Source organism: Streptopelia decaocto, assembly GCF_964273445.1.
Source record: "Streptopelia decaocto genome assembly, chromosome: 3".
NCBI lineage: Eukaryota > Metazoa > Chordata > Aves > Columbiformes > Columbidae > Streptopelia > Streptopelia decaocto.
Genome location: NC_138656.1, coordinates 18,603,449 through 18,617,693, shown reverse-complemented (window position 1 = coordinate 18,617,693; position 14,245 = coordinate 18,603,449). Strand labels below are relative to the sequence as shown.

Here is a 14,245-nt window from a genome sequence, read left to right as displayed (position 1 = left end):
GGATTGTGATGCCACTAGCATAAAGTTTTATGGTATAAATATTTGCCAAATGCAACATATTAAGAAAGACACAATCTTCCTTATTACAATCCTATTAATTATCACTTACGTGGATTACCATATTATTGCTCTCAATTTAATAACTTGCTGTTGCTCAGGTAGGAAGGGAAGAGTTCAGAATTTCATTTTCAATATGCTACCTAAATATTTAATGTGCAAAATTTAGTTTAAATTTGCCTGAAATGAGCTAACAAATGAATAAACAAAAATACAAACCAGCCATACAAATTAGCATGAAAAATTGCCTAGTTAGCCCAAAACAGACTCAGTCAACACACCTCTTCTCTATCTGTAATTCAGCACATAAACAGAATTTTGGCTGAGTATACACCTAAGGCTTTATAACTAAATTTACTGAAGTAAATAGCAAGTGTAAGATCTTCTAGTGCACCTGTGAAATGTCCTAAAAACTAACAATAAATACGTTTATCTAATGGTGAAGAACAGAAAGAGATTTGTAGGTATTATAATCTTGCTCTAATGAACATTAAAGCCCTCCTTTTTTTTGTTACATATAGCCCTATTTTTCAACCTTAATGGAAGCTTGATTAGAATCAGAAATTTATTACAAGTGATAACTGGTTTCTTTTGGTACCTTTCTCCAATACGTGGTCCAAGTCATTACCTTCTTCACTTACTCCTCCAGTATGCTTTCACTACTCTCACCATTCCAGTATTGCGTTTAGCTTCACGGTGAAGAACAAGGATGAGATGCCTTACTGGGTCAGACCAGCATCTTCCCTAAAGCAGTGGCTATGTGGGGATAGCGCCCAGGCCTGCCTTTTTTATATGGTCCATTCCCCTTGGAATACAACTGTTAGACCAAAGGTATCAGAGTGTACTTCTCTGCAACCTGGTCTTCGTTAATTTGTCTAATCCTTTCATGAACCTGCTGATACTGTCACAACCATAAACTCCTGTGGAAACAAGTTCCAGTTCACTCCCCACTGTATGAAGAATTACCATATTAAATGCATGTCCTGCTTGCTCCATCAGTGCCCCAGAGCCATGGTACTGTAAGGTCTGGTAAGCAGCCACTTCCATTCACCTTATGCACTACTTCTGTGATTTTGTAAACCTTAAACATGATTTCCCCTCAGCTTATTTCTGCCCAAATTTAAGAGTGGAATCCAAAGAGATGTTTTCATACATGCCTGTTTGAAGTGGACAAATGGTACAACAGAGACATAATGCATCTCCTGGCATAGAGATAGCTGGATGCTGTTCAGTGCATGCCAGGATGTGGGTTGGCTGCCAGGACACACTGCTGACTCCTATTAAGCCTGATTTTTCTGAAAACCCAAATACATGACATCCACTGGATCTCCTTTGTCCACACACTTACTGACAACTTCGCAGAAGCCCAGCAGGTCAGTGTTGCAGGACTTGGCTGGACGGAAGGCACACTGCTTTCTTCCCACTAGGTTCTGCTTCACCCAGGAGCTCACCAACCGTATTCTTTACCAGAGCTTCTACCCCTTTTCTAAGGAAGTCCCACCCACTCCTCCACAGTTCCCAGCGTCTTCTGGATGAAAGTCACAGTGGCGCAGCGGGCCATCTATGATAAGAGGATGCGCATCTTGGCCAGTGGTTCCCTCACTTCTCACCCTTGCTCCTTCAGAACCCCTTGGCAAGGCGACTGCTCCAGCCAACTTCACATCTGACTCACCTGCCACCTCTAACACTGTCTGCACATCATCCTGAGGCTGGTCCAGCTCACCTGACCAACCTGCTGCAAGGAACACGCTCTGTGCAGCAACTGCCCCTGCTTCAGCAGTAAAGTCTGATGCCCCAAAAGCTCGTCAAGTGTTTCTGACACAGCCCTGTCCACTCAGAGATGACCTTTTTCATTCCTGCCACCAAGAAGCCCCATGAGTTTCCTAAGGTGGCTTGTATTTCAGGAACTTCCCACAACCACCCTGAGCATCCTTTGCAAAGTGCTCTCTAAATTCTCTGTATTTAGACCACAACAACCTGTACACAATCTGACCTCATTTATGGGCTTTTCTGTTCTCCTCATTCGGAGAAACTTTCCTTTTTTTTTCTTAAAACACTGGACTTTATGATAGTCTCATGAGCTTAAATAAGGAACCATGCAGAGCTTTTAGCAAATGGATAATGCGCTATCACAACAAATGCACATGATCCAAAGCGTGTTCACTGCACTGTGGTATATTCCTAAGCAAGCTACAAATCCCCTTTCATCTTTTGATAAACTTGCCATGTTATTATAAATCAGTGTATTGTTTATTCTCAGTAGATCTCAAATAGAATCATAGAATGTCCTGAGTTGGAAGAGACCCACAAGGATCATCGAGTCCAACTCCTGTGTGTTCTGACACCGTGTGTCTGAGGGTGTTGTCCAGTCTCTTCTTGAACACTGCCAGGCTTGGGGTCGTGACACCTCCCTGGGGAGCCTGTTCCAGTGCTCCAGCACCCTCTGGGTGAAGAACCTTTTCCTAATGTCCAACCTAAACCTCCCCTGGCACATCTTCCTGCCATTCTCCCAGGTTCTGCCATTGGTCACCAGAGAGAAGAGATCAGCACCTGCCCCTCCTCCTCCCCTTGTGAGGAAGCTGTAGCCGCCATGAGGTCTCCCCTCAGTCTCCTCTTCTCCAAGCTGCACAAAGCCAGTGACTTTAGCTGCTCCTCATATAGCTTCCCCTCCAAACCCTTCACCAGCTTCGTAGCCCTCTTCTGGACACTCTCCAGTAGCTTTATATCCTTTTATGTACACAGTGCTCCAGGTGAGGCCGCACCAGTGCAGAGCAGAGCGGGACAATCACCTCCCTGCCCGGCTGGCAATGCTGTGCTGGATGCACCCAGGACACGGTTGCCCTCTTGGCTGCCAGGGACACTGTTGGCTCATGTTCAACTTGCCGTTGACCAGAACCCCAGATCCTTCTCCACAGAGCTGCTTTCCAGCCTCTTGTTCCCCAGTCTGTATGTACAGCCAGGGTTGCCGTGTCACAGGTGCAAAATCCAGCACTTGCCCTTGTTGAGCTTCATGCAGTTGGTGATTACCCAGTTCTCCACTTTGTCCAGATCCCTCTGCAGGGCCTCTCTGCCCTCAAGAGTGTCGACAGCTCCTCCCAATTTTGTGTCATTCCCCCCAATTTTGTGTCATAAATTCCTCTTGCCTCATAACTATCATATGAACTCTTTGCCGATGGTAAAGATTCATGAAAGCAGAAGAAACACAACTTCATTTTCAGATAACAACCTGTATTCACAGCAGTAAAAGCTTTATAAATCGAAATTTCATATTGAAATGATTTATTTTCATTTAACAAAGGAAGGCAAGATAAAATGTCTGCAAAAATACCCCAAGTTTTCTGTGCAGTAACTTAGTCTCAACAAATGTCCCACAGAATACTAATTTTAAAAACCCTGTTATTCATGTAAATTAAAAACAAAATAGGCCTAATCTGGCATTTTTCACAAAAAGTTTAGTATTACCCTACTGGATGAAACACTGGAAACGGGATTCTGCTGTAAATGAACAGCAATCCTCATGTGGAAACAAAAAAACTTTCTCACTTGATTTTTGAGAAAGTCTAATTTCTTCAGAGCACTGCATAAAACGCTAAATCATGGAATAAAATAACATTTGTGGCTTATTTAAATTCTGCTTGTGAAAAACATGCACGTGTGAGAAATCTCATCAATATAAACAAAGTCTTCATGCTCAATGCTGCTCTTGTGCACAGATGTCTCAACTTCTGGCTGAAAAGCACAATAAATTACAACTTTTCCTTTACAATTACATCAGTTGACATCTATTGTGGAGGAAACCATTTTTCTTCTGATTTACGCTCTGAGGAACAACACAGTATACAAAACACCTGTACAGAAACCTCCACAGGCTGCAGGTTTACCTTCACATACTTAACCATCCTACACTAAAAAAAATACCCACTTTTAACAGGTGAAGTTAAACAAAGTAATACATGAAGCAACTTGATAAGAAATAATTGAGTATTAAGAAATACTTCAGTATGCAGTGAACACACTGGTCTGTTCATTTTTCTGGACAATAATGCAACACGTGCTTGCATTAATATTCAGCAGCAACTGAAGTGACAAACTGACAATACCCTTTTGTCCCACATCTGAAAGCAATCAAACAGATCCAAGCCCTAGTTGACTGGTAAGCTTGCAGGTGTTAATATCAAAACAGACTAACCTTTAGCCCTTCTACTTCGCTTTCCAACTGTTTAGAGTACTGTTCGCTCCTCTCTCGCAATTTCCTGTCTTTGGATGCCTCAGCAGCTGCGGCTTCAGCTTGGACTTCCAGCTACAAAAGTACATACGTTTTTAATAGGTAGGATTCTTAGACTTTTTTTCAAAATCTATTGATGGTTTTTAATATAAGAGATAAATCTTCAGCACTAAACTCAACACTTCAAATTATTAGAAAACAAAATTGCTACTGTTTGAAACAATGATCAAAGAGAAAGATTTACAGATAACGTTAAAAAATTACTTTGTCAGAAAACCTTACATAAAACCACTATTTCATAGATTCTAAACAGTCTTCTCACCACTTACTTCTTTTTTAAGTCTCTCTGTTCTGCGTAACTCTTGCCTTAAACTTTCTACTTTTTGCATCACCACTTCCATTTCTTCCTCCTTATCTCGGAGCTGGCGGGCAAGCTTTTGTTTTTGAGAGTGCAAGTCTGTCAGCCGCTCGTTCATCTCTGAGAACTCCTGCATTGCCAATTTCCGCTGGCTGTGTGCATCTTTCAGCTCTTTGGCTTGGGATTTTAATCTGTCACTAGACTCTGCCAGTTCCTACAGTTTAAAAAAAGAATTAAGTAATAAACCTAGAAAGCTGCAATGCCAATTCTGTCTTTGGATGCACATCTAACACCTTCTCCAGAGTGAACAGAAACCATATATTCATGTCTTTTCACGAATGCATCTACGATACAAATTGTATGCCTCTATAAATAGGGAAAGAGGCCAGGTTTTGCACTACTAACGTTAGTAAGATTGTATAAACGTAAAGCAAGTCAGAATTTACTCCATTATTATAGGTTCAAGACAAACGCTTTCAAGCACTTGCATTGAACTATAAAAATATCTTGCTTTCTTAAATTAAAATGTCATCAGTGTAGTTTTTCAAGAGTTACTTAAATGAATAAAAGGAATAGTACTTATCTCAACTGCTAAATGATTAAAAAAAGGTTTTGCATTAATTGAATGGAAAACTCTGCTCCATGAAAACTGCCCTGCAATGCCAAGTGTAATTTCCACACGCTGTATCATAATATCAAATATTACAGAAAGTTTCAGGCAATAAAACCCTGTAGTGATTAACAGCAATATATGATAATTATTCTTTTAAAAGAACCCACATGAAATAACACTTCTAGTGCTGTGATAAGTCTACAGCACAATACCTTCACAAAGCTTGCTGTGTCCTACATCTGCGCTACTACGCTACGAATGAGGGACCACAACAGTTTAAATGGTTTAATGATGTTCAGCCAAACCGCAGCAGAACAAAGAAGCAAGGAAAAGCGAGTCTGAGGATGAAAAGAAGAGCAGCAGGAAGAATTAATATTTGGCACTGTTGACATCTATACAAATTTAAAAGCATTTTCTAAGGTTATTAAAAGGAGTTCCTAATCACTACAAGTTGTTTTAGAAGAGACACGGTCTTTCTTGGACAAACTGGCAGCTTTCAAGGTTTCAAGAGCCTTAAGGGTTAAAAGAAAGAGCATTTATTCCAGGTGGCACATCGACAGTGAGTGTGGACTCTAGAATACTGGGTCAATGCAATCATGATGAGAAACAGGCTAATACATTTCACACCTGATCACATTTTCAAGTTGATTTAACCATGAACACAAAAAAGACCATGAAGACACTCTCTCCCATACTTCAGATTAAATTAGTTGTCTGGAATAGTTCTTCTCTACTCTGTCTTCCAACTGCTATCATTATCACCTTAATCTGAAGCTATGAAATGGGTTTTTTTGCAGCCACCATGCAATTTGGATCATGGAGTTTTTCCCTACCTAGAAGCAGTCACCTAGGACCACTGAGATGTCATACATACAACATGTTAATTAATGTCCTTGTCTTCAAAAAAGAGGCAGAAGGCAAAGCAGGTCATGCTACACATCTGTTGTCTGCTCATTAATTTTTACGCTTGAAAATTATGTCAAGCAAAATTAACAAAAATAAAACAGTCTTTAGAGTTTAGAAGAGTTGACGACAAAATGCTTTTACCTTATTAAGATCTTCCCGTTCTTGCTTCAGCGTTCTGACCTGTTTCTCAAAAGCCTTTATTTGTCTGGAAGCATCATCCAACTCCCGCCTTGCAGTGCTGGCCTCCTCAAGTTGCTGTTCTAGCTGACCAGAATCTACAAAAAGCAGACAACTTCTAAATGTATCAAGGAAAAAAAAAAATCACCAATATTCTACAATAGCATAGGTTTGAAGCCCCTTCAGCATTTGTTCTGGTTTCCATTTAATCACAAAATAATGTCATTCTTATCTGGTTTAGAATAGGGAGTAGGTTGTTTCAACTGCCATTATCCGCTCTTAACACAACAGAATAAAGGCCACAGCTTGCTGCAAAACAACACAGGCAATGAAAACAACTTGTCTTTTCACATTATAATAATCATGCACTATACATAATTCTGCAATGTATGCTTTAACATGATCTATACATTTGACTTTCATGCACTGTGATGTAATATATAACGCATCTTTTATTACACTGTAATTATAAGCAGCCTCCCTTCTCACCCCAAATTCCCCCAGAAAGCAACAGGTCACTCAAGAGCTGGCAAGTGTTCTCCTGTTGATACACTTAAAATTAACTTCAGATGATTTTACTTATTTCTAGTGTGAAAACCACTTATGTTTATGTGATCTGCTTTATTACTGCTATAAATACAGGAAAACTATTACTGCCAGTTTCTTACCAACTGAGAGTTACACAATGAAAGTACATTTCTAAGCCACAGCTAAATAATGTCACATCAATACACCCAAGTGCTACAACACAAAAAGTTGTAATCCATAAAACATGACAACTGAAGATTTCTAGCTAGTGGGAGGTTTTTTCCCTCCTAGTCCTTCACTTAAAAATGTTAATTTAAAGCAAGATATATCTGAAGGTAGGTCAACTCCAAGTTAACAGGGCATTTTACTTTTGATTTAATTTGTGGCAGGTCTTCAGACCATACACATTCACCCACAGAACAGGAACCCACCTATACTCTTAATAAGAGCTTTTTACTGTTTATTCATAAATGCAACTCTAAGAGATAGGCTCTTGGAGAAATCATACATTAACACACATACATATCTAAGAGCTGCAATTTCTGAAACACAAGAATTTTATAAGAAAATTAATACCATTAGCTTATAATCAGGCAAATATTCACTGTTGTTTTAATTCATTGACTCTTGTTTAAAAATTTTGAAGAATTCATTTAAATAAGAGATGTAGCTCAAAGCCAGAAATTATTAACTGCTGCTCTTATGTAGCCTACTCTGAAGTCACCAGAAAAAAAGTTTACATATGGCTTTGCTGAGCCAAGATAAATCCCTCTTCTGTGCATGAAGTACTTTGTTTCACAGCTCTGTTTTCTTCTTCCATAGCTGCCCTTTACATTTTTGGCAATGTGAAAGATTCCTCAAAGTCTTCTCCTGTGTAACTTAGCGAACAAAAATTACATCTTTGACCTCAAAAAATTGAAAGCACATGTTAGCTTGTCATTTCCTAGAAAACTAGATAGACAAGAAAAATGTATTTTTTCTAAGACCCCCCAGTGATACTCCTGAATCTGACACAATTTCATGTTCATTTTTATTACCTTTTTGAGCAGGTGTTTACTCTTACAGCTCCAGAAGAGGCAGTAAAACAGGCTGAAGAGTATCACCCAAAATCTAGTTGTGACATAACGTGCATTCAATGGTAATTTTCCATCTAATTACTCTAGTTGTTGCTAACATTTTAGCTAATATATGCAAACACTTACTGTAGGATGTTATTATGTTACATTTAATTGCCCAAGAGATGAGCCAAAAGCATGAAGTTCAGCTCTGCACCTGAACGAAACCTTCTTTAAAGTTCTACACTTGGAAATTTAGATATTTTAAATGCCACTCAGAAAACCTGGAACTAGCTCCCCTAAATTTGGAAGCATTCAGTCATGACCATCATTTGGTTTGTGCCTGTATACTGTCATTAATTTAGTTTTTAAATCTATCCCACAAAAAAAATAAAAGGCATACAAATCAATCAAACTACAACATTTTCTTTTTTCCAATTTTAACAGATTAGCTGGTATTAGTTACAACTGAAGGCACAAATGAGTGTCTTCTAACTAATGGTTCTATTGACTGGACCAGACAAGGCATTCAAGTATATACTGGGGAAGTTATGTGGTGACTGGGGATGGATTAGACAACTCTACATCTTCCTCATTTGATCAAAGTATTCACTTCCAACCCAAAAAACAAAAGCACATATTGTTTCTAGGAATAATTGTACAAATATGTATGTGAAGTGAAGCAGAAAATTCTCCATGGATACTTAAGAGAAAACCTTCTCAATATTTAATGACTCATTTTAAATGTACACAAGGATATCGATTGTGTTGGGGAATGTTCACGCACCTTTTTTCATTATCAAAGGAAAAGTGTAATACCTTCAGCAATGAACTAAAATTTAAGTTTCAGCTTGACGGTCAAGAATAAAATATAATTTAAAGCTGATCCTGATGCTTTTCTATGCAGCATTGGTCCCATTTAAAAGCTGCTCTTGTAGATACTGCTTTTCAGTGGTCCCAAAGAGCCAAAACCAGAGCTGAGGATTGCTGCAGAACAGAGGTTTCTGATTGTGTTGTCTTTTCCTCGTTACAGTAGCAGTGGATCGATATTTGGGTGGAGAGAAACTTCACAAGCCTTTGTCCTGACAGAGCACCAACATGGCATCGCTCAAACCAGAGCGATCCCCCCTGAGCTACGTAAGCCATGTTCACATCTAAAAAAAATGCTTATGGTACAACACGAAACTGCTGCATCACACCAGAGCAGCTGTCCAACTGTATATTTATAACTTTTTCTTTTTTTCAGACTACCCAATTTTAACAGCACATAATCTATGTGCTGCAGTCTTCAGTTCATATATAGTGTGGTTCTGCTCCATAGCGTAGCAGCAGAGTCTAAACACACCAACTAAAATGTCTGAAGTTAAGTTCAAGTTATTCTTTCTGTGGGTGTCTGCTGGCATTCCTGACACTTTCAGGAACTGAATGAAGTCTTTTCACAAATATAAACCAGAATGAATGGCCACATTTTTGCCTTTGCCACAGGTAAGATATGGACATATAACAGAGATCCATCTACTGCTACTTGTGTCTGATTTTATTCTCACTTAAAATGCAGACATCTTCCTATTTGGACTGACAAGTAGAATCAGGTTTGTCCTCCCCATTTCTACAGTTCTAGTCCCAATACCTAACAGCCTCTATCAATATTGTTAATTTTCCTAAATAAAAACCACCTTGCTGTACTTGCTTTCTTTCACTTTGAAGTCTCTGCTTTCAAGATTCTATTTTGAAGAAACCATTATGGAACAGGATAGTGCAAGTCCTATGCTCTGAATTGCTTTGAGAGGAAATTCCCTTTAACTTAATTCAGAGCATCAAATCAAGAATACTGAATAGTAGTATTAGTAGCTGGCTTTTAAAGTACACTCAAAACATATTAGCTAAACAGACAGCAAATTGGTTCACTAACAGTTACATTTAACATGGTGGTGCAACAGAAACTCTCCCTCTGTAAGTTCTTAAAACATTAATTGCCAGAATCTGGGAGAGTAAGGCTGGAAAAAGACGGATTTGGATATATCAAACTTCTTTGAATCTCTCCCTAAATGTCTCCAGTAGCCTCTGTAAAGATACAGGATACTGGACTAGGCAGACCTTTGCTTTCTAAACTAGTCTGGGAGTTCTAGAGAAAGGCAGTATGACATTAATTAAAGAAATCCAGATCTTTATCTGCACAGATTTCAAAAACACTGTTCAAACTTAAAGTAGTAAGATACTTGATAGCCAAATTTTTAGTTATCATAAAATCTTTGTGAACTCTCAGAAGTGAAGGAATTAAATGAAAAGGAAATAAGTGGTCAGTATCGTAAGAAATGATAGCTCACTGACTGCAGAGCTGAGAGGTGGTTCTTCCACCTCTGATCTTCCTTTCCTCATGTGCTTATTGCTCACCTTGTGCTGATTTATCAGATCATGAGTTGATTAACTTCCCTATACCTAGATAGTTCTTTCCTTGTTCAATTCAGTGAATTAAACTTCAGGGCATGCACAGAGAGAGGAGGGGCCATGCAGCCATGAGCAGAACCCATTTTTATGGCAGTTCTGCTCTTCCCAGAACTGCAGCCTTATAGCCCACAGTGCCCTCTCTCATGGAAAGCACCCTTCCAGTATCACTGTAGTTTCATGCACACAGATCAACTCCCAGATAGCCAGCACTTTTCTAAAAGTACTCTTCCAAGAAAATACTCAGAAAACCACATCACCATTTTGAACTAGCTTTTGTTCCACATCCAGTTACAATGTGCTAAGCAACAGCACACTATAAACCTCTGTGGTTTCAAAGAAAATATAATCAAAATTGTGATCACACCTCACAAATTTGGCCCTTCCAAGGGAAATTCAACAGAAAATGGGATAATGGAAAATATCATAGAATCATTCTGGTTGGAAAAGACCTTTAAGATCATCGAGTCCAAAAGTTAACCTAACACTGTCAAGTCCCCCTCTAAACCACGTCCCTAAAAACCTCATCTATATGTCTTTTAAACACCTCCAGGGATGGTGGCTCAACCATTGCCCTGAGCAGCCTGTTCCAAAGCCCGACAGCCCTTTCTGTGAATAAATTTTTCTTAATTTCCAATCTAAACCTCCAGTGGTGCAACTTGAGGCCATTTCTTCTTCTCCTGTCACTTTCTACTTGGGAGAAGAGCCCAACACCCTCCATGCTACAACCTCCTTTCAGGTAGTTGCAGACAGCGATAAGGTCTCCCCTCAGCCTCCTTTTCTCCAGGCTGAACAGCCCCAGTTCCCTCAGCCGCTCCTCATCAGACTTGTGCTCCAGACCCCTCACCAGCTTCGTTGCCCTTCTCTGAACTCTCTCCAGCACCTCCGTGTCTTTTCTGTAGTGAGGGGCCCAAAACACAACACAGCATTCAACACAACTGATACGTAAATCATAACAAATCATTCTTCCATAAAATACTTTAAGACTATTAAATCTGCTAGGCTAAAGCCTTCACCCCTTGTGTTTATTCACATGAACAAGAAACAACACCTTCCTTCCTTCCAATTTACTACCTACATACATGCATACCAGCGTGCAGAGATGTACAAAGCAAGGAATGCTACGGTAATGTCACAGTGACTATGATTCTGAAAGGACTGCAGTGACTTTTGATACTGCCAAAAATAACCAAACAAGTGCTCCATCCACTCTTGCAGTGCACACTGCAGGATGAAGGAAAAAAAAAGAAAATAAAAGGTACTCCTAAGGATATCGGTCAAGGTGTCACAGATTCTCAGGTAGAGCTGGATTCGCATCCGTGTACATTAGCAACACAGCAATTTAAAACTAGTGGAACTCTGGAGCTCTACCACTACTAATAATAGCAGATGTCATCAAAATCTTCCTTCTCCCTTGCAACTGTAATTACTGAAGTACTGAATATTAAGTTGAATTTGCAGAAAATGTTCAAATATCAATGAAGAGCAAAGTGTAAAATGAGAAGTCAAAATAGACCAGAAGACTCTTTCAGAAAGAAAGTAAAACTAACATTACATTACAAGAAAAAAATCTTCTCAAAATATAGTTTCCTGTTACACTTTTACATTAATATTTATAACATACCTGTTACCTGTTTCTTCAACTTTTCAATTTCCTCTTTCAAACTTTTGATTTCTAAATCTTTGCTTGCTGCTATTGGGCCATCCACTGTCGAGTACTGCAGAGCCTGGACCGTCTGGGTGGACTCTTGGAAAAGATATAAGAGAGAGGGACAAATTACACACCTGACATCTAAGGAGGTCAGAAAGAAATCACCAATGAATTAAGACATGCCAAACAGCCCCTCCAACGAGAATTCTACATTTTACAGTTTCCAACTACAAACTGCCAGTTTTTCAGTAATTCTCAGCTGGACAATTTAAGTTCTTAGAGTTTTTAAGAACGAAATCTTCATGCCATAGCAACCAAAGCACAGTGCGACCCAAGTTAGCATGTTCTAAGAAGTTGCATACATGGAATATTTCAGGCATAAAGAATAACAGAAGTTTAATTTGTCAAAAGAAATAGAGAAGATAATTCTTTTCTGCTAGAAAGCATTCCAGAAGGTATATTTTTTCAAAGTATAAAGCATACCTTACAAAGCTATAAGCTAAGTCAAAAAAGTGATTTTTTTTTTTTTTTAAATGACTATACCTTGCAGTTTTCTACTAAGTTCAAGCTTTTCCTGTTCTAGACGTCTTATTCTCCTCTCATAAGCTTCTGTTGCTAAACTGTCCTCCAAAGTTCTTTGAATGCTGGCATCAAGATCCATGGAAGGTGGTCCAGCTGTCAGTCTTAGACAGCTGCGGTCTGAAAGCACACTGGGGAAGGGAAAGAAAAATTAAACAGTATTGGATTTTACAACAGTCTGTATCAAAGTATCAACCAATAAACAGTTGTTTAAATTAATTAATATGTAATTTATTATATAATCAAGTAACACCTTGTTCATATGTGCTGATTAAAATTGAATTAATTTTTAACTAGCATGATCTCCTCAATGCATTTTTTCATTACATAACAGTGAAGGAACTCCTGATAAAAATTATTCTAATGGAGAGTCTACGTTAGCCAGATGGCAAAAAACAAGAACGTAGGTAGTCAGGAACATTACAATAACAGTTTATTTTAAAATAATTAATCAAGTTTCCCAAATACAACCACAACAAATGCTGTGAAACCATCACATGACGGCCAGGGCATGTACAGTTCAGAAGTGCTGTGGCCCTGATTCTGTGGATATGCATGTACACATACTACTACTTATGCAAATAATCATTTTGAAATCTACAGGACATGTCACAGAACCAGCATTAAGCACATGCGTTTGCAGAAACATAGGCCTGTTTTTTCAATGGTTGTAAACATTCTTTATTTATGTACTTTCATAAATGATGAAGGACCATACATGGACTTGCTTGTTAATGTTTAATTCAAAAGTAAAGATAAGGCAAATACCACATTAATACCAAATCTTGAAAAAAGTGATGTTTTTAAAGTTTCCATTCAGACTTACAAGAGTGTCAGAGGACTAGAAATAACATTTTTAAAGTCTAATAAGCTAAGTTTTCTCTGGGTCCATACATCTGGTTTTAACTTTATCATATGCCGTTAACTTCATTGTCTGAAAATCACCTTTCTCAAAGAAACTCCTCTGAACACAGGGGCTGACCTCTAAATGCATGTAAATTTTACCTGCAGAGCGCGCATTCTTTTGGACAGACAGCATTTTAGATTATGGCCTAGTAATGCCTCCAGTAAACCACATTCCTTGGTATCTGTTGGCAGATGGTTTCAGAGACAGAAACTTAAGAATAATGTAACTATTCTACAGACAACTTTGGAAATCTTAACTTACCAGCTACTTGTATATGTAAAACCCACAAATGGTAAATGATGGCCAGAAAATGCAGTGTGGGATGGTGGAGGCATTGTTTCCTAGAAAAATAATACAACAGTTGAGTAAGTAATATCCTACTGGACTTAAAAGATTTTTGAGTTTAACCATATGTGAAGTGTTACTGACAATATCATATTAACTATATTCAGTCATCCTTATCTACAGCCCAACTATGAAACAGCATCACCTAAATCTGTTTATAACAGCATGCAATATACAAAAATACAGCATGCTGGCATAAAAGTGCTTTTCTAATTAAACAGACTACCATTGGAGGAAAGCAGAATATTATACTTATTATTTTAAAAGCCAGTTTATTCCTTCTTTTTTCCAAGAAGCTCCTAGCACAAAGAGTATCACCTTCTCTTGCCTCCTGTACCCCCTCCCCTCTGCTATTCAGCCAGTGGGGCTTCCTGCCTGCAGATTTACCAACCCCACTTC

General features: G+C 38.7%; 1 protein-coding gene across 9 annotated transcripts in view; it reads right to left on the bottom strand.

Annotated features, from left to right (window-relative positions):
* The window catches only part of CDC42BPA (CDC42 binding protein kinase alpha), a 198,037-nt gene that overhangs the window by 71,781 nt on the left and 112,011 nt on the right, over positions 1–14,245 (bottom strand). For 6 of the 9 annotated variants that reach the window (XM_082049753.1, XM_082049755.1, XM_082049754.1 and 3 more), the window contains exons 10-15: positions 13,763–13,842; positions 12,559–12,725; positions 11,989–12,111; positions 6,301–6,434; positions 4,612–4,854; positions 4,247–4,357 (exon numbers count right to left, since the gene is read on the bottom strand). In XM_082049753.1, coding sequence (XP_081905879.1) covers positions 4,247–4,357; positions 4,612–4,854; positions 6,301–6,434; positions 11,989–12,111; positions 12,559–12,725; positions 13,763–13,842 — 858 coding nt within the window. The remainder of the gene's footprint in view (positions 1–4,246; positions 4,358–4,611; positions 4,855–6,300; positions 6,435–11,988; positions 12,112–12,558; positions 12,726–13,762; positions 13,843–14,245) is intronic. The other 3 variants (XM_082049756.1, XM_082049761.1, XM_082049758.1) reach the window with 2 other exon arrangements.